The following is an 18,107-nucleotide window of genomic DNA, read 5'->3' as shown; positions in this document are numbered from 1 at the left end:
TGCTGAACATCATGGTGCAGTGTTTCTTCAAAATTTCTTCTTTTCCCCATGATGGTTGATCTTTTTTTTCTTTTCTTTTCTAGAAAAAAGATGTAGCCCTATAGAATGAACGGGCTAAAGGAGGTTTGCCCGGACGTTTTTAGTTTTTTTCTTTTTTTTTTTACATTTATGCACGTTGAAAGTTGAAACAGTCTATCTGCAGGGGTAAGGCTGTGTACATCCGTCGCTCCCCAGACCCTGCATTGGCGGGAGCCTGGTGAAGCAGTCTCTTCTCTTGTAACGGGCATTAGATCTTCGTACCAGACTAGCAGCAAACTCTCAGTTTACTTACAGATTTAACAGGAATGTCTTGGTTTCATGAGTCCCAAGTCCCAACCGCCGAGTTACTATATGAATTATATTTTGAACAAAAATCTGCCTTGCTGATTCCGAGAAAATGTTACAGCATTTACAAAGGCGTTGAATATGGATCCAGCATGAGATGCTAGAATTATGTTTCACTCAGACAAAAACCATGTCCAAGACTCCAAGCACAAATCTCCTCATCTTTCAAAAATTGAATAGCGTATACCATAGTATTTCCTTGGCTAAAAAGAATGATGATATATACCCAAAAGGTGCACTAACTGACAGTCCGACCATAACAAATGGATGCTATGTAAAGGTTCTTGGACCATTTTTCCTGCAAAAAAAACAATTGTTAGTGTGATGATAAAAGGCTATTGGCACAAGAATCAGAATGTAAACAAGAATCTACCGACCTTCACGTGCGTGCTAGGGAAGGCAGATGTACGCAGAGTTTCTTGTGTTTCATCCATCAATTTACGTTTTGGAATACTCAATATGAATGCGGCTTGATCTACTGTGGCAGCGGTTGAGGTTATCCTGTAACCACTCTCCCATCGCTTGTGTATTCCTTCACTTGGGTACAGAAAATCAAGCTCAACAACCTTCATGTAAGGAAAAAAAAAAAAGCAGTAGTATGTGTTACATAACAAGAAAAGTGAAGAGAATAGTGGGGGTACGGGGTGGAAGTGGAACAACCGAACAGACTGGGCAGAAAAATGATGAAGTCCTCATACCTGGTCAGAATAACCAGAGTTCCTTGACATTACAACACCCCAGCGGTTTCCAGCAGTGGCCATCGATGTGACATGAAAACCTTCTTTCCACTTTTTGTTAATCCATTTGAAAGGAAAAGATTCACTCACTTTATAGGACTGCTGGGTGTAAGGGGTTCCTACAAATCCCAACCATTAAAACATCAATACAGCAGTTGAAAGATCAAATTCCAGGACCATTCTTAAAGAATTAAAAAGGTCCGCTTGATTCTTCACTCCATTGGTGTCAGCTTTGGAAAGCTAATGCCCCGTCCCAAGTTTTTTTTTTGAAAAGGATAAGGTTTCTTTTACTCATAAAGAAAAGAGAAGGGGTATACAAGAGGTATACAACACAACAAACCCAGCAGATCCCAAAGGAACCCACTTACAACCCGAGCACAACACTCAAGGGCCAAAAACATCACGGCAACCTGATCTTCGGTGAAAACCTAACCACCAGAGGGGCCTGGAACTAAAAAACACCCCGAAGAACCAGAAAGAACATGGCCCGCAAGTTAAAGCCCCATCCTAAGTTTCATTCATCAAGCAAACAGCAGTGCTGGACAAAATCTTATCCATCAACCACCTCATTTCATGTGTAAAGGATTTGGATAGTATTCCCATTGTGTGGGAAGGAAGAAGAAACTGCAGACCATTGGTGCCCATTGTGCTTTCTGACAAATGGAGCAGACACATTTCATTAGTATTTGCAAGAGAAGCTGAGTCAAACCCAAGGATCACCCAAATCCAATATCATCATTGGCCAGAGGCTTCATCCCAAAAGGGTGCATCATTTGGAATCTGGATTCCTTTCTCAATCTGATTAGATCTATGTAAAAAATGGAACAGGTCTATCTTTGATATAAAAGTATACCCAACCCCAATGGTGATTGGAAGAATTGAGTGGTAGCTGGTTTTCTGAGTTTTCATCCTAGAAGAGTTCCGTAGTTTCACATCTGAACGCACTGTAAACAGTGAGAGCACATAATTTATGATTTTTTTACATATCAAGTGTGTTGTGCACATGTATATTTCGTTCATGGTTTTAACTCATTAACCATGTAAAGGTGTCCACTTCAATTTTTAGACTTTTTTTAATATCTATACAACCTATCATACTTTAATTATCAAGAAAAGCAAAGCAGACAAGAAAGGAGACAGAAACTGGAAGTGGAGTCCTTGACAAACCTTTGGACATGACAACTAAGGAACTTCCATTTGCTGCACCAGCTATGGAACTGATGTAGTAATTTTTCTCCCATTGTTCCAATATCCAGTCCTGATGACAACCAATCAAGAACCGGTAATGGGCAGTTGTGCTTGTAAATACACCACTCACACACAGCAAAACAATTAAGCCCACCATTCCAAACAAACCTTGTGTAGGAAGACAGTTGACAGGTCATAAACCTGGGACAAAAAACATGTGCCTGCATCCATGATGAGTGCCCAAAGGTTTAACGCAGAAGCCACACAACTGATATATAGACCATCTTTGTTGCCTTTCTCTATGTGCTGGGAAAGCCTTGAATCTGCTACATTGTAGTGATATCTACAAAAACCAACAGAAATATTTACTTGAATAATTAGAAGCAAAAAAGGAAAAAAAAAAACTTAATGTCTATTTACTGGCTTGTCTTATGGCTAGGCTTACTATATGGCCATAGTTTATAGAAAACAGTTCCAGAGAAAATTGCTGTCAAAGCAGACAAGAGGGTATTGTACTTGTCTCCTGCATTTCTACCTCAGATATCTATGGAGTTTGCCTATTTTAAAAAAATCTCTTAAAATTGTTGCTTCCAAAAAAGATTGTCAAAGCGGAAGATTGATTGCAAATTCTTTCAAGCAATATCTAGGTTTTCTACCTTCCCTAGAATTGATGCCACTAGAATGAAAAATTATTGCAAACATGACTTGATTGATAATTTTACTGGAGGGGCCAAGAGCTAATGGTGAGGTGAAAAAACATAGGACTGCAAACAGTATCCATTTGCCCAAATTCAATTTTAAACTTGATCTGATTAAGGGTGACCCGGATGAGATTTTATATAATTCAATTGAATATGGATTCACCTCTATCTGATCCAATATAGATCGAAGTGGATTTCATTTATACACACACACAATTTATATAGTCACTATTAGTAAAATTAGTTTGAATACTGTATATTAACAAATAGGGATCAAATATTTTGGGCTCAATTGTAAAGTTTAATTCTACAAGGGGATAGGTGGTAGACACTATCCTAGCTTCAGGTGTATGAAAGCTATGTATAAATCTATTTGTCTTTATAATCAATAATATTACAGTTATCAAAAAAAAAAACTTCGTGTTGTGGGAAACATGGATTAGATTACCTCTGCTTCATGGGTTGGCGTGCATTGTAAACAGATATCCACTGAGTGGCAGGACTTCCCAACCGTACCTTCTTCCTAGGTTGTCCATCTTCTTCTAGATTTACAGGCAATCGTGCCCGCTTCTGCCCAACCTATTTATACAATATACCAAGAAATAGTTTATGAAGTGGGACAGCATGATATGGAAAAGGACTGTTAAGAAAATATCCCAAGTATGTAATTTGGTAACCAATCAGGTGAGCTTTCATAAAAAAAAAAAAAACACAGAACATTTTGATTGGTCAAAGCCTTTCTGGGCATCATGCATGTATGTATGCATGTTCTGAAAACTATCAATTACCTTTAAAGCTCCATCTATTCTGATAGGCCTCAAGGATGTACATGGCTCAATCAAGCTGTCAAAAAAGGAAATGAGCTTTGGATAATTTGGTTCTTCATCAAATTTCATATTTGTCACAACCTCAAGGAACTGTTTAAACGGAGGAGGGCAAAAGCAACATAGCAACTCTGGAGAGGTAGCCATCTTTTTCTTACAAACAAGAAAACTTTTGTTGTCTCCCTGCAATATTGCATAGCAGTGAAGAAGAGGATATCAGGGTTCTTTTTCTTAGGAGCTAGCAGGAGAGAGAAAGAGAGGTTAACATGAAGGCTACATTATATATTTATTATCTACTATTAAATGCAATTACCTGATAGCCCTGCCATGGTAACCTTCCTTTGATGAGAAATATCAATGTGTAAGCTAGTGACTCAAGATCATCCCTTCTACTTCCTGTCCTACCCAAATGTGCATGTACACTTGCATATCTTATTGTTCCCCTGCAAAGAAGAGCAACTTACAATAAAAACAAGGAATACATTTTGGTGGTAGTTCAAAATTTGACAAAGGCATGAACCTGAAGATGTCAGGCCTCTGATCATAGTCAACGTGTCGTCCAGATGAGCCATCCTTCCATCTAGATGCTGAACCGCACACATATTAATGGCACTAGCAAAACTAATCAGAGAATTGGGATTTATTCAAAAAAAAGAAACAGAAAGCTTAAAATCATCTATTATATGGCAAAGCCCATGCAAAAGATTTCCAAATAGGATATAGTATTTATTACTTCTTTGTCTGTCTCCAAAACTGGCATTACTGTATAATCAACATGTAAGAGATGGACATACAAAAACAGACAGATTTTATAAAGGAAAACATACCCAGACCAAGATCAATGAGGAATAGCTTCTTCTCATCAGACGTTCCAGGTTGACCAAGTAGAAAGTTCTCTGGCTTCACATCTCCATGTACAAATCTAAGCAATGAAAAGGAAAATAAATAAATGGACAAAAACTTCCTGAATTTTGTATATTGACAACAGATTAGTAATCATATAAGAAGATTATAACCAAACACTAGGAGATACCCCTTCAAATGAAGTTTCTCAAGAATTGATATCGCCTCCACAGCAATACAAGCTGCCATATTAGGTGACATCCTGTTATAGGCATTTAAAGGCACAAAACCATGATTAGATAGGGAGTAAGACAGACAAACAGAAGCAGAGAATTTATTTTTCTTACGACTGGCCTACAGAATTCCAGACATCCCAAAGACTTGGACCAAGCATGTCCATGATCTGAAACATTTATTGAATTCTCAATTAAAAACAATGGATAAATTTACAAGTACTTCTAGATTAGAATAAAGAGGCTTATCACACACCAGAATGTAATAATCTCCTTGGCGACCCCTGTGGTGAACTGAAGGAGTTCCATAACAACCATTGAGAGCACTTATTGGCCAAAAAGCAATCAATCAGATATTAAATTTCAGATAGTCTAAGTTGTCCAATAAAAGATCATCTGTATGCAGGTTCAGACAGCAAGGTTAAGATACTTACTTGTAGACTTGCCATTCGTAAGGAGGACCATAGTTACAACCTTTACTATTGCGGTGCTCAAACTTCAAGGCCACCTACAAAGGAACAGAGTATGATGTTTACACAGATGCAGTATCAGGAAATATTCAAAGTTGGATTTAAAGTGTTGAATAATACCTCTAAGGCATCTGGTCCTGTACGCTCTGTACCCCCAGCTACCCTTTTGCCAACATAGACTTGACCAAAACCACCCTTACCCAACTTCCTTTCTACCTTATATACAGGAGAATTACCTACTTGTACCTACAAAATAGGGTTTTCTCCTTTGAGTGAGATGCAACATGTGCTAACAGATGAAAGCTGCATGCATCACAAAAATTTTGATGGGAATTATGAAGATGTTGCTACAGAAAAAGAAGGTACAATTGCAAGAATTGTAAATGCAATTGCTTTTCCAATTGTCAATAAGAGTTTCAGTTTTGTTAGTCAGATATAAAACCAACAAGTAAATTTTGTAATCCAATACACTATTGGTATATACAGTGGGAAATGAAGCATAGTAGTGATAGAGAGTAGCAAAGCTATAGGGAAAAACTATAAATGCAGCCCTCATTTGCTTAGATAAAGAGGAAGGAAGACCAATGAGGGAATAATTTCAACTACTTAACTCAAGCTTGGAAGCACTAAGGAATAATGGTCTTGGAGCCATCTGAATGCTTCTGGTTCAAGTTACTTTTCCCTGGAAGTCAGACACTGCAAATCTTACCTGAAGAGAATTATTGCATGGTGTACAACCAGGTATTCAATAGGGATTTAAATGTTGTTTGTTGCCACCTAAGCCTTTTCTTGAAAACCATCTTTTATCGTATTTAAGAACAACTAATGTTTGATTAAATTCCTCCTAAGGCTTAGATGGATACTGAGAAAAGGAGATAAACTCTCTATCAGATTAGATGTTTGTGGAAGGTCCGCTTTGAATGTTTTGTTGAATGAAAGTTGCTCTAGAGCTATATTGACAGATCAAAAACCAAACCAACTGCTGAAAACATGAAGGAACTTTGGCAGTAGAAAATTGACAATGTCATCCTTTCACAGTGCTAATTATTTCCTGGATCCAAGGCTCAGTTGATATTTGTTTGTCATACCCCTGTATGGCTTCAAAACTACAAAGTAGAGGTGTTAACTCATACAGGTACATGAACAGTCTTTTTTTTGGTAATAAACAAAAAAAAGAAAACTATATTAAGAATATGCAATTATATACAGGGTACAGGTACATGAACAGTCTTACCAAGAATATGCAATTAAATGGAGGCCCTCCTTTCAATAGCTAATTATAAGCACACAGATAGCAGTTCTAACTAGTCAATAGCCTCCAGTAATGAGTAAATGACAACAACCATTCTATTCAAGGCACTGCAAAATTCAAATATTTAAACCAAACAGATCAACTTGTGTCATTGGCAGAATGATAATCTCACCATGATGGTCATTTAGCAACAAGTCTTGGAAGAAGAATACCAAACTTGTCATCTCAAAAACCAATATAGCTACTGGGCTGCAACTGGAGCCGGTCCAAGTCCAGCCCTGCCCCATCCCGATTAACATTTTATGAATTCAAGCAGGCCCAACCCAGCCTAAACTTCATAATAAGATTCATTATAGAAGCATTTTGTGATTGGTTTTTGCTTATAATTTAAATAATTAAGTGTCACACAAAGCAGCATTGTGTGAGTGCGAGTATAAACTTATGTGTAAATGTATAAAGATATATTTTAACTTCAGGCCTGCCTTCAGGGAGCTGGGCTCTGGTAGGACCTGTACATTTATCCACAAATTTCTTGGCAGTCTCAAAGGCTCTTGATCACTTCCTCCACATAAAATAGACACACAAAATACCTTGAGACCAATTGCTATGGTCCTATATTATTGTGACATGGGGAAAAAACATACTCTTTCACGACCCAATCATAATGCACCCACTAAATAAATTTAAATCCTAATGCTCTTTTTTGGATTGAGGGGAGCAGAAAGGAAGATGGAGATCCCCCCTCCCAACCTTTTTAAAATTTTCTGTTAAAGAAAAGGCAAACACAACTTAAAAACCAGTAAATCTGTGATTCCACCTGGCCCTATTTTGCAACTGAACTGGGAAATTTGGAAAGCATTGCAAAGCAGGATTACTTTTCCATTTATGCACCAATCCAAGCACAACTAAATTGCCTACTTAATGGTATTGTTTGGATTCTGGCATGGGACCCACTAGACAAGACCACTTCTTCTTAGATATTAATAACATAAGAACAACATGAATATGAGAGAAACATAAATACTTAAAGCAAAAGACGGGACAAGAGGTGCATACTCTCTCAGGGACTGGATCTGTGCAAACTTCTTCTTCAACTCCTACCAATTTCTCTGCACTCCCACCCTCCATCGCAAGGTCTTTGTCCCCAACTCCCTCTGCCTGATTTATAGCTAACTTAGCAGCTTCTGGAAGAACCTCACGGGGAGCCTCTGGGTCCAAATCAATCAGCCTATTAGCCCTGCCTCTACCAGCAGGAATTGCCCTTGCTGGAGTTGCCCCAGAAGGCCCCTTCGCTACTGCTGTAGCATTGCAACCCCTTCCTCTTCCAGCACCAACTCTCCTTCCGGTTCTATTTGGAGCAGGGAGAGCACAATTTTCTGCTTGATCAGGGCGTTGGGAGGAAGGCTGAAGATCATCAAGCCGTTTAGACCTTAATCGAGCTTGCCGGGCTCCACTTCGCAGCTCTGGCATTCTCTCTCCATGCAAATTACATCCGCATTGAGTTCCTCTAAGCCCCTCCGAATCTTCTGTAACTCAAAAAAAAAAAAAAAAAAAAAGCAAAGACGGGGATTGATGTTAATTTTTCTGATCAGAATAATTGATAACATGAGCAAATCATCTCCAACCACATCAAATGAAAGCTACAGTCACGAAACCTGGACTACACAACACAGCATCAGCCCATCATTCTGAACAAAATTTGTTCCCTGAAGTCCAAAGTTTCAAATAATAACAACTAAAACTGGACCTAAATAATATCAAAAGCTCCTAACTTTTGGCAAAGGTATGAGAATAAAAAGGGAAGAAAATTGCTTACTGAACAAGCAACGAGGCAGGAGACCCACCATTTGGCACAAAACTAGTTCCCTATAGTACAACTATTCAAAATCTACTTTTGCCAGAAACACTGAAGGAATCGAATGTATCTCGTAAAGCGATATATCCATGGACATTTTATCCTTGCCCAAAAGTTACTCCTTTCTCTAATGCATAATCTGTTTAAAGTTTCAACTTTCAACCAAACTGAAAAACAATGAAATGATTAAAGCCTTCAGCAATACCAAAACCACATGTTCATCAACATAGAAAACAAGATTAAAAACTAAAACAAATCAAACAAGCAGACAAGATTCACAAGTCGCTATAAGAAGCAAAATACAACACATTCCAGTCTCTTCGCCTCGATTCCACCTTTCAAGCAATCCAATCGAATCGAATCTCGTGACAACTTCCTTTTCAACTCACGATTCCACCACACTCCACCGATCACCATAAACCCACTTTTCACACCCAGAACAAACCAAATACCAAAACTTTCCTAAACGATAGATATCAACAGCACCACCATTGAACAGCGATCATCAAAAACACAAAAACAAGAAGCTCAATCACTTACAGATCGCACCACAAGCCCCGAAAAAAGCAGTACGATCGAGCAGATGAAACAAGTGAACCGCGTCGACCACGCTTAAACGTCGAGCACCACACGAAGACCGATGAGTGTAGGATCAATCAATGCATGTCTTGGAACGAAGACCGATTCGAGTTGTGAAAGGTGGAATCGCAGCTAATGGTAGAGGAAGGTTAGGAGACGAGGAAACTTAGGTTATTAGGGATTGAAGAGATGGAATTTAGGTGGGAGAGAGATGAAACGGCGAGGTGATGGCCGATGGTTTGGTTTTGCTTGCTTTCTCTCTTTTATCTACTGGTGTGGTGTATCCGGACCGAAAATCCTATGTTTTATATTTTTATTTTTTTTTTCTATTTTTTCTCGAAAGAATATTTTTGAATAATAAAGTGGTGGTACATACATGACGATACATCGAGCATACAAATGTGACCTTGTCTTGTAAAAGGATACAAGACTATCCTTAATAGAGATATTAGGGGGGTGTACGGCTTTTTTTTTTGCATTGACGGTCATGCTCCCATTTACATATTGAAATTACTGAGCATGCCACTCTTATTTGAACTATTGATATGTATTCTCTACATTTATATGTATCGATTTTCTGAATGGGCAATATGGGAATTGCAACAAATAAGGGAATATCTAGACCATTGAACCTTGTTCTTTATTGGGTAATATCAATTTTGAGCAATATGTGGATTATTAATTAATTAATTGTTCAGTTGTGTGGTTCAATAAAGCGTGGAGCCTTTCAATCTATTGGAAATTTGGAACCCACTATGGTGTAGTTAAAATCACACCACAGGAATTACATCACACTTTGTCAAAAGGTTCCATTATAAATTTTTCAATAACCTATCTTGGTGATTTAAATTTATTATACTACTTTACAGGTATAATTGCATATACTATGGGTGCAAATTAGGTATCCTATTTGAAGAATTTATACAGCATTCAACTCAGGCCCATGGATCAAGCCCATTCAAATTTTATAAAATGGTGGTCTGGACATGAAGACAAGAAAGCATGGTTCACTATTATGTTTGACTGTTTGTGGGGTGAAGGATGTATCTTATGTTTGGTTGGAAGGAAAATGTAAGGAAAAGATAGGTTGGTTCCCCTGTCTTTCTCTTCTTTTTCCTACTTTTTTTTCTTCAAACCAAATATAGTCGTAGAGGACTTTAAAGAACACTGTTTATTAGCATTTTCAAATTTTACTGATCCATATTATATGATCTAAGCCAAATTTAAATGGTTAAATCAGTACGAATATAATCCAGCCATACCCAACAGTTAGATTTATAATTTATATACAAAATAATTTAATAGTTCACGATACCTGAAAATATATTATTATTTTCATATATACCCTATCATTAAGAAGGTAGGAGGATTGCTTTGTTTTCTACATTGAAGCTTACAGTATCCGTGAAATGTCACGCTTTAAAGCTAGTCAACATCCACGTCCCGTCCAACCAAGAATTATTCCCTTGATTAATTTACTGGAATATCAATAATTTAGGAGATTTTTAGTGGTTTTGTTCAAAAAAACTATCAATATCAAATTGAATAATTTGTTGATCAGACGGTTGGGAATAAAACAATCTGTAACTATAGATGTGGGATCTAATGACAAAAAATAGGGGGTTTTATAGTTTAGTCCACCTCAAAAATCTGACCCCCATGGCACACGTCAGATGAATCCTGTCCGTAGATTAATGCCAAATTTACAAACAGGATGCCGTTTATAAGGGGCTAGTAGTAAACTAGGATGGAACTGCAATTTCAGATTTCTGAAATGGATTGCAGTCTACTTATCCTAATATATATATATATATATATATATCAATGTCATCAGTAATTCCAGCCCATAAATGGGTATAGGGCCTAACAACTTTACATTGTCCAACGTTTTCAGTCCCACTAGTGAAATAGCTCGGCCAAAAATTGATATGTACTGAAATAACCGGACAATGGGCTTATCACTTATGTTTAAAAAAAGAAGTTCCTGGAACAAAGCCCATATCACATCTTTAAAATCATGGATTGTGGAGACTTTGGGATTAAAGAATGTGTTAATTGCTGGCTTCCAACATTTGAGTTATTAATTTGTATTCATGTTCATTAATTCATATATTTAGGTTAGTTTTGTTCTTCTAATCATTAAGTTCTATTAATTGAATCCATACTTAATAAATTAATAATTCCAATAACATAAAAGCTTATTGATGATGCACAATCCGGTCAGTCTTAGTTGTCAGTAACCTTGCCTCTGACGGGGTCAAAGATACCTAAAACAAGGAAGAGATTGGAGATTTCCGGGGAGGAACCCGATGGGAATACTCCGAAGTTAATATTCTTGAAAAGGCAAGGGCAAAATAAAAGATTTCAAGACCAGGAAAACACAAATATCAAATACCTCTTTCTTTCGGGGAAGAAGGTCTTTTATAACCACCTGGTGCACTCACTCCCAAGTTTCTACCACGTCAGGTATAACCGCCTCTGCGGGGGGGCAGACACAACCGCCACTGTCCTCTCTGTCAGGGCCATCTCTGCCACAACTGAGATGGCAGTAGCAGGTGGCCGTTACAGCGTGATTGCCATCTGTTAGATCCAAACCAGTCTGGCGTGCTCCTCAAAGTACAGACCTGTCAGGTATGGTTTCACAGTTGTGCAACTTGGAGTCGAGGTGCCGGAGTGGTGTGCGAGGTGCCGGAATGGGAGTCCTATTGTCCCGAGGTGCCGGCATATAGTCTAGACCGACCCGATGTGGGTTAGCCCGGGCTTTGCCCCTCGCGGCTTCTCTGTTAACCTCGGGTTTCTTAGGGAGGGCTCGGGTTTCACCTCACAGGACGTGTGGGTTCCTTTTGGGGAGCTTGGGCTTCTTCTTGGGGAATTCGGGAGCTCGGGCCTCTTCTTGGGATGGTCGTGCTATGTCGCCATGCCAAGCTGACGTTCCTGCTAGGTCACCCCGGTTTCTTCCACGTGTCGCACAGCCAAGGGGTCGGGTCAAATCTACTTCCATCAATTGCCCCCCACTTCCCGTGCTCGGGGTCTTGACCCGGTGCGGGGAGTTCACGGACTAACGGGTGGATTTGCTCCGTGGTGTGCTTAGTCCAGCTCGGAGATTTCCTAGTCTGACCTGTTGATGCCCTTGGTTCGGCCAGGATCAGCGTGGCTTGACCAGAGTTAGCCCGGGCCACGTACAGCTCACGCGCAAACGTCAAACGATTTATCAACTATCGGACGTCAAAATTTTGCGCTAAACTGATTTCACCTCGGGGGTCGTGCAGCCGGTTTTCTTGAGAGTCGTTGGATGGCTTTGATCTTGATCGTTGATGCGCGGGTACAACGGCTATAAATAGTGGGGTCCCTGGTCACTTTTCCTTCGCCAATATTCAGCGATCGTTCCTTGAGCTCGCGTCCAGGGTCCCTAGCTCGTGTCACTTTCCCTAGTTCGGTGTCGTTTCCTTGGTGAGTCCCCTTAGCCTCTCGATTTCCTTTCCTTTCGTAATGTCTAGTTCAAGTTGTTCGGGTAGCTTAGATAACCTCTTAGAAGGGCCTGAGGCGGAGACCTCGGGTTAGGCTGACTCTTTTGACAGCCTTCTGGATGAGCTCGAGGTAGGGCCTTCAGCCCGGGTAGCCTAGAGTCTACTTCTCATTGGGTTCGGATGCCGGACACGTTCGGACCCTCTATTATGACGTCTGAGGGACTTCGGTCCCTTGTTCGTCAGTTCAACCTGCCCGGGGAGTATGCATATAGCATACCCTCGGGCAACTTCCCTTGGGAGCACGGTCCAGCAGCTCATTGCCAGACTGCACCTTCCTCTTCACCCCTTAATCGTCGAAGTCTTGAACCACTTTGGCGTCTCAGTCGGTCAGCTTCACCCGAACTCTATTCGCAACGTCGTTGAGACCATATCCCTCTGTTGCGAATATGTCATTCCTTTGGACTTAGAAATTTTTTCTGCTCTTCTTATGCTCAAAAAACAAGCGAGCTTCCTTCACGAGCACAGGCGGGCTTACTACCTGTCTCCCCGCCCGGGATTCAAACTTCTTCACAAACTCCCAAACAAGGTTCCGGCGTGGAAGCGAGACTACTTTGTGGTCTGAAGTGCCACGGGGTGGTCGTTTCCTACTCAATGGAGGGTGGTTGTCCCTGACCCTAGCGTCATGTTGGATAAAGACATGGTGGAGACCTTTTAGTCCTGGGCCCAGGTCGGGCTCGAGTGCGAAGAATACCTCTCGAAAGCTAAACTTATTCAGGTCGGTCTGAGTCTGGGTAGGCTTCTTTACTTAGTTTCCTTCTCCCTTTTCTTTTTCTTTTTTTTTACTGATGTCGAGCTCTTTTCGTAGGTGTCATGGAGGCAGAGAAGACCCGCGGTGCCAACCTACTTGATGGCATGAAGAGGAGGAAGCGGGTCACCAAGCGTGCTCGCTAGGAGTCTCCTCGGGCCATGGAGTCCGAAGCCCCGAGCCACCCTCCGGTCATCAACCTGGATTCTCCCAAGGAACCTGAGGTGGCGGGGCCTATCCCTGAAGTGGCAGCGAAGCTCGGCGTCGCAAAGGCTCAGGAAGCCGAAACCACAGAGGCTTCTCGAACTCCGACAATGTTTTCCAACTCGGGGAGCCAGGAGGGGGCTGGCAGTGTGTTGACTCCGAGCTATGCTCTTCGGAAAGAGTAAGAAGGTCGTTTACCCAGGCAAGGTCGCGGCATGGTCCGAGCTCCCTCCAGGTCACATCGACGCACGTGTTGCATCTAATGTCATGATGGTAAGTTGACGCGATTTTCCCTTTGTGCTTTTTCCTTCATTCTTTACTTTCTTGCCGAACTGACTCCTTGCTTGGCAGGCGAACTCCTCCATCCATGCCCTAATTATCCAAACAAAAAAGAGCTTGAAGCGGGCATAGCCTGTCGAGGAGGCCTTGGAATCAGCTCGAAAACGGGCACAAACTGCCAAAGAGGCTTTGGGATCAGCTCGTAAGCGGGTCCAGCATCTTGAGGGCGAGACTTCGGCTCAGAGGAGTGAGTTGGAGAGATACCGAAGGGAAAACGGTGCCCTGAGGCTTGTCATGAAACACCTCGCGACCTCGAAAGGGAGTCTGGAGCACGAGGTGGAATACCACAAGGCCGACATCAAGGAGAAGTCCGAGATCTTCTTCCAAGCCCTTGAGGACACCAAGGTGAAGGTCGTCAATGACTACATAGCGTCGGAGTGCTTCGACGACCTGATGGTGGGCTCATACCGGAGGGGCTTCAAACTAAGCCAGTGGATGATAAGGAATTCCTACCCCAAACTTGACATTCGTGCTATCACCACCTCGCTATCACTCCGGAGATGGTTGTTCCGACCGATGAAGATCCTGACTCTGACGACGAGGTTGACCCTCCTAGTGCTGCCGAAGTCCCTTCTGAGGGCAAGGGAACATCCCGAAGTGATGTGTACCGGGCCCGTGAGCCCGAAGTGATATGTATCGAGCCTACGAGCTCATTTTTCCTTCTTTCCCCCCTTTTTTTTGAACACTGTAAAGCAAATGTTAGTAAATGAAGTACTTTTTCTGCTCAAGTGTTGTGCAACTATTCTTCTTTTGCCGAAGTGATTATATTGCCGAGCTACATAGAATTAGGTCCTCGAAATGAGGGGATTCCTTGAGGTAGGTTAACATAGTAAGGCTATATGCCCGATCTGTTCTCCGCCTGGGTAAAGGAAATATTAGCTCAGTAGGCCTGGGTTGGAGCAAGCTATACACCCCGGGTTTCATACCCGTGCTGTTCTCAGCTCAGCGCTTCAGCCCGTAGGATATTTTCCTAGGTTTTTTGCCCATGTTGAAGAGGCGACTGGGTCTTGTAGTGTCGAGGTCTTTGTTACCTCGGCGTTCTGGCTCTTTGGCTTTGGGAGCGGCTCACAGTCCGCCCAGTTCGGTAGCTTATAGGTAATATCGCCTTAGGTTGACGATGTTCCAAGCCTGGGGTATTTGCCTACCCTCTAGGGTCTCGAGCTCGTACGCTCCTCCAAGTGCTTTCTTTACTCGGTAGGGTCCTTCCCAATTCGGCCCGAGTTTGCCAGCGCTGGGCTCAGGTACCATGACCTTGCGGGGAACCAGGTCGCCGACGCGGAAGTTTCGCTTCTTGACTCTGGCATTGTAGTACCGAGCTACCCTTTGCTGATACGTTGCAGTCCTGATGTATACGAGGTCCCTCACCTCGTTGATCAGGTCGAGGTTGGTACGTAGCTCATCGTTATTGGTATCGTTGTTGTATGCTTCCAACCGAAGTGAGGGGATTTTGATTTCGGTTCGGATGATTGCCTCCGTGCCATAGGTGAGGTTGAAGGGAGTTTCTCCGGTGGTGGTTTTCTCTGTAGTTCGGTATGCCCATAGAATGTTGGGTAGCTCGTCCGCCCATAACCCTTTAGCTTGGTCTAGCTTGGCCTTTAGTCCGCGGAGAATAGCTATGTTCGTAACTTTTGCCTGACCATTTGTTTGTGGGTGCGTGACCGACGTGAAATTTTGTTGGATCTCCATGTCTTGGCACCACTCTTGGAATCTGATGTCTTCGAACTGCTTGCCATTGTCGGAGATTAGTATCCGGGGTAGCCCAAAGCAACATACTATGTTCTTCTAGAAGAAGTTTTGGACGTTTCGAGTTGTGATTGTTACGAGAGTTTTAGCTTCGACCCACTTTGTGAAGTAATCTACCACCACTACTAGGAACTTCCTCCCACCCATTGCTAACGGGAATGGCTCGAGTAGATCGATGCCCCACTGTGCGAAAGGCCATGGGCTGGTGAGGTACTTGAGGTTGGCGACAGGCTGGTGGTGAATATTGGTGCGCTTTTGGCACTTATCACATTTCCTGACTAGCTCAACAGCGTCTACTTTCATTGTTGGCCAATAGTACCCCTGTCATAGTGCTTTTTGAGCGAGGGCTCTGCCCTCCAGGTGTCCGCCACACAGGCCTTCATGAATGTCGTGGAGTACAAGCTTGGCTTCGGAAGGCCACAAGCAGCGCAGGTAGGGGAGAGTGTAGGATTTTCAGTACAACCGTCCGTCTATTAGGACGTATTTGGCTGCCTGATGCTCTACCTTCCTAGCAGCATTGCAGTCTGCGGGGAGGGTTCCATGTAGTAGGAAGCTCGCAAGTGGATCGATCCAGCTCGGCTCTGCTTGGGCAACAAGAGCGACTTCTTCTATCCCCCCCCTCCCGAGAATGCTAGGCCGAGGTACGTTCTCTATGTACACGGTTCTCATGGTGTTGTCACTGGTGCTAGCTAACCGGGATAGAGCGTCGGCCTCAGCGTTCTCTGACCTCGGGATTTTCCTGATGAAGTGTGACTGGAAGTTAAGCAGAGTGTCATTTACTTTTGCAAAGTAGGCGATCATAGTTGGTTCGCGGGCCTCGTATTCGCCTGTAACTTGGTTAACCACAAGCTGGGAATCGTTGTAGAGTGTCAACGCCTTGTATATCCGCCTCGTTATTGGATGCCGTGAACTTGAAGCATAGTGCATACTCTAGTTTCGTGCCACTCGGGCTGCGAAGAACTACACCAGCTCCATTGCCCAGCTGATTTGAGAAGCCATCTACGTGAAGGATCTAGGGCTCTTCATCCCAGTTCGCGCTTGGCCTAACCAAGAGAGATACCGAATTGGATGTGACCTCACGGTGCTCAAACTCAACCGGGCTAAGGACCTCGAAGCTGAATGTGCATTCTGCAACAAAATCCGCCAAGGCTTGGGCTTTGATAGCAGTTCGTGGCTTGTACTAGAGGTCGTACCCACTGAGTTCGACGACCTACTTCATCAATCGACCAAAGACCTCGGGTTTGAGCAACACTTGCCTCAAGGGTTTGTCGGTGAGGACGATAATGGTATGGGCTTGGAAGTACGGGTAGAGTTTACGGGCCGCAATCACCAGCGCATAGGCTAGCTTTTCTATTTCTGGATACCTCGTCTATGCTCCCTGCAATACTTTACTAACATAATAGATGGGTCGTTGGACTCGATCTACTTTTTTATCAGTACTGAACTGACCACTTCATCGTTTTCCGAGAGGTACAATTCTAAAATATCGCCCTCTTCGAGTTGGGTCAAAACTGTGATACTTGCGAGGTATCTTTTGAGCTCGTCAAATGCGACCTGGCATCCTGGATTTCACTCGAACCCTTTGCTTTTCATTGCCTTTGGTCTCATATCCAGGATGGCCTTTATTTTGTTCGAGTTGGCCTCAATACCGCGCTGGTTGATGATGTACCCTAGGAACTTACCCGAGGTGACACTGAAGACACACTTGTTTGGGTTTAGCTTCATGTTAAATTGACGCAGGATTTGAATGACAGAATGCAAATTTTGTATTAATTCATGCGAAAACTATGTCTTAACGACCATGTCGTCTACATAACATTCTATCTTTGTGACAATTAAGGGTTGAAACAGCTTATTCACAAACCTTTGAAAGGTTGCCCCAGCATTTTTCAGCCCGAAGGGCATAATCTTGTAGCAGTATAGACCGAACTCGGTTATGAAGGTGGTTTTTTCCTCGTCGGCCGGGTTTATCTTGATTTGGTTGTAACCTGAGTAGGCATCCAGGAAGCTTAGCAACTTGTTTCCCGAGGTCGGTTCAGGTCGGTGTAATCGATGCACATGCGCCACTTACCGTTTGCCTTTTTTACCAGAACAGGGTTGGCCACCCAGCTCGGGTAATGAACTTCCCTTATGAAGTTTGCTGCGAGGAGCTTCTCGACCTCCTCATCGACCGCCCTCCAGCGTTCTGGGGCTAGCTTGCATTTCTTCTATCTAATGGGTCTAACTACAGGGTCATTATTCAGCTTGTGAGTTATAAGGTCGGGGTTTATATCAAACATTTCTACCACGGACCATGCAAAAATATCTAAATTTTGAAGTAAAAAACTTACCAGTTCGGTTCGTAGGGGTTCCTAGACGGAAGCACCGATCTGAAGCGTCTAAGTTGGGTCTACGGCTGAGGTTGGAACAACGACTGTTTCTTCTGTGGGCACAGGTCATCCTTCGCCTTGCTCTGTAAGCTGCTCCAATTCGAGGTCACCGGC

The 18,107-nt window shown here is 42.5% G+C and overlaps 1 protein-coding gene across 4 annotated transcripts; it reads right to left on the bottom strand.

Annotated features, from left to right (window-relative positions):
• Nucleotides 1-387: 387 nt before the first annotated feature.
• Nucleotides 388-9,475, bottom strand: LOC148844515 (casein kinase 1-like protein HD16). Of its 4 annotated transcripts, none has more exons than XR_016101961.1 (17): nt 9,028-9,475; nt 7,689-8,158; nt 5,501-5,626; nt 5,345-5,418; nt 5,167-5,236; nt 5,025-5,080; nt 4,868-4,939; nt 4,662-4,756; nt 4,355-4,421; nt 4,148-4,277; nt 3,799-4,017; nt 3,459-3,589; nt 2,478-2,652; nt 2,289-2,379; nt 1,083-1,240; nt 762-921; nt 388-682 (listed from the first exon to the last, which is right to left on the bottom strand). XR_016101961.1 is itself a non-coding variant. In XM_088953576.1 (17 exons), the coding sequence occupies exons 2-17, from the start codon at nt 8,100-8,102 to the stop codon at nt 623-625; spliced, it is 2,127 nt and encodes a 708-aa protein (XP_088809702.1). In that variant the 5' UTR covers nt 8,103-8,158; nt 9,028-9,475; the 3' UTR covers nt 388-622. The 4 variants fall into 4 exon arrangements, 2 of the variants coding, with proteins under 2 accessions (XP_088809702.1, XP_088809703.1); XR_016101960.1 differs by having other exon boundaries at nt 762-916; XM_088953576.1 differs by having other exon boundaries at nt 762-950.
• Nucleotides 9,476-18,107: the final 8,632 nt, after the last annotated feature.

Source organism: Nelumbo lutea, chromosome 7 (assembly GCF_056320005.1).
Source record: "Nelumbo lutea isolate HS-2025 chromosome 7, American lotus-T2T, whole genome shotgun sequence".
Classification (NCBI taxonomy): domain Eukaryota; kingdom Viridiplantae; phylum Streptophyta; class Magnoliopsida; order Proteales; family Nelumbonaceae; genus Nelumbo; species Nelumbo lutea.
The sequence above is the reverse complement of the archived record's forward strand: the minus strand, read 5'-3'. Positions and strand labels throughout refer to the sequence as shown.

Excerpts from the sequence above, each read along its gene's own strand:
- LOC148844515 (XM_088953576.1), bottom strand. The coding sequence starts at position 8,102 with ATGCCAGAGCTGCGAAGTGGAGCCCGGCAAGCTCGATTAAGGTCTAAA. Across the intron at positions 5,237-5,344 it reads TACGAATGGCAAGTCTACAA|TGCTCTCAATGGTTGTTATG; the intron begins GTAAGTATCTTA and ends TTGGCCAATAAG. Across the intron at positions 951-1,082 it reads ACTCTGGTTATTCTGACCAG|GTTGTTGAGCTTGATTTTCT; the intron begins GTATGAGGACTT and ends CCTTACATGAAG.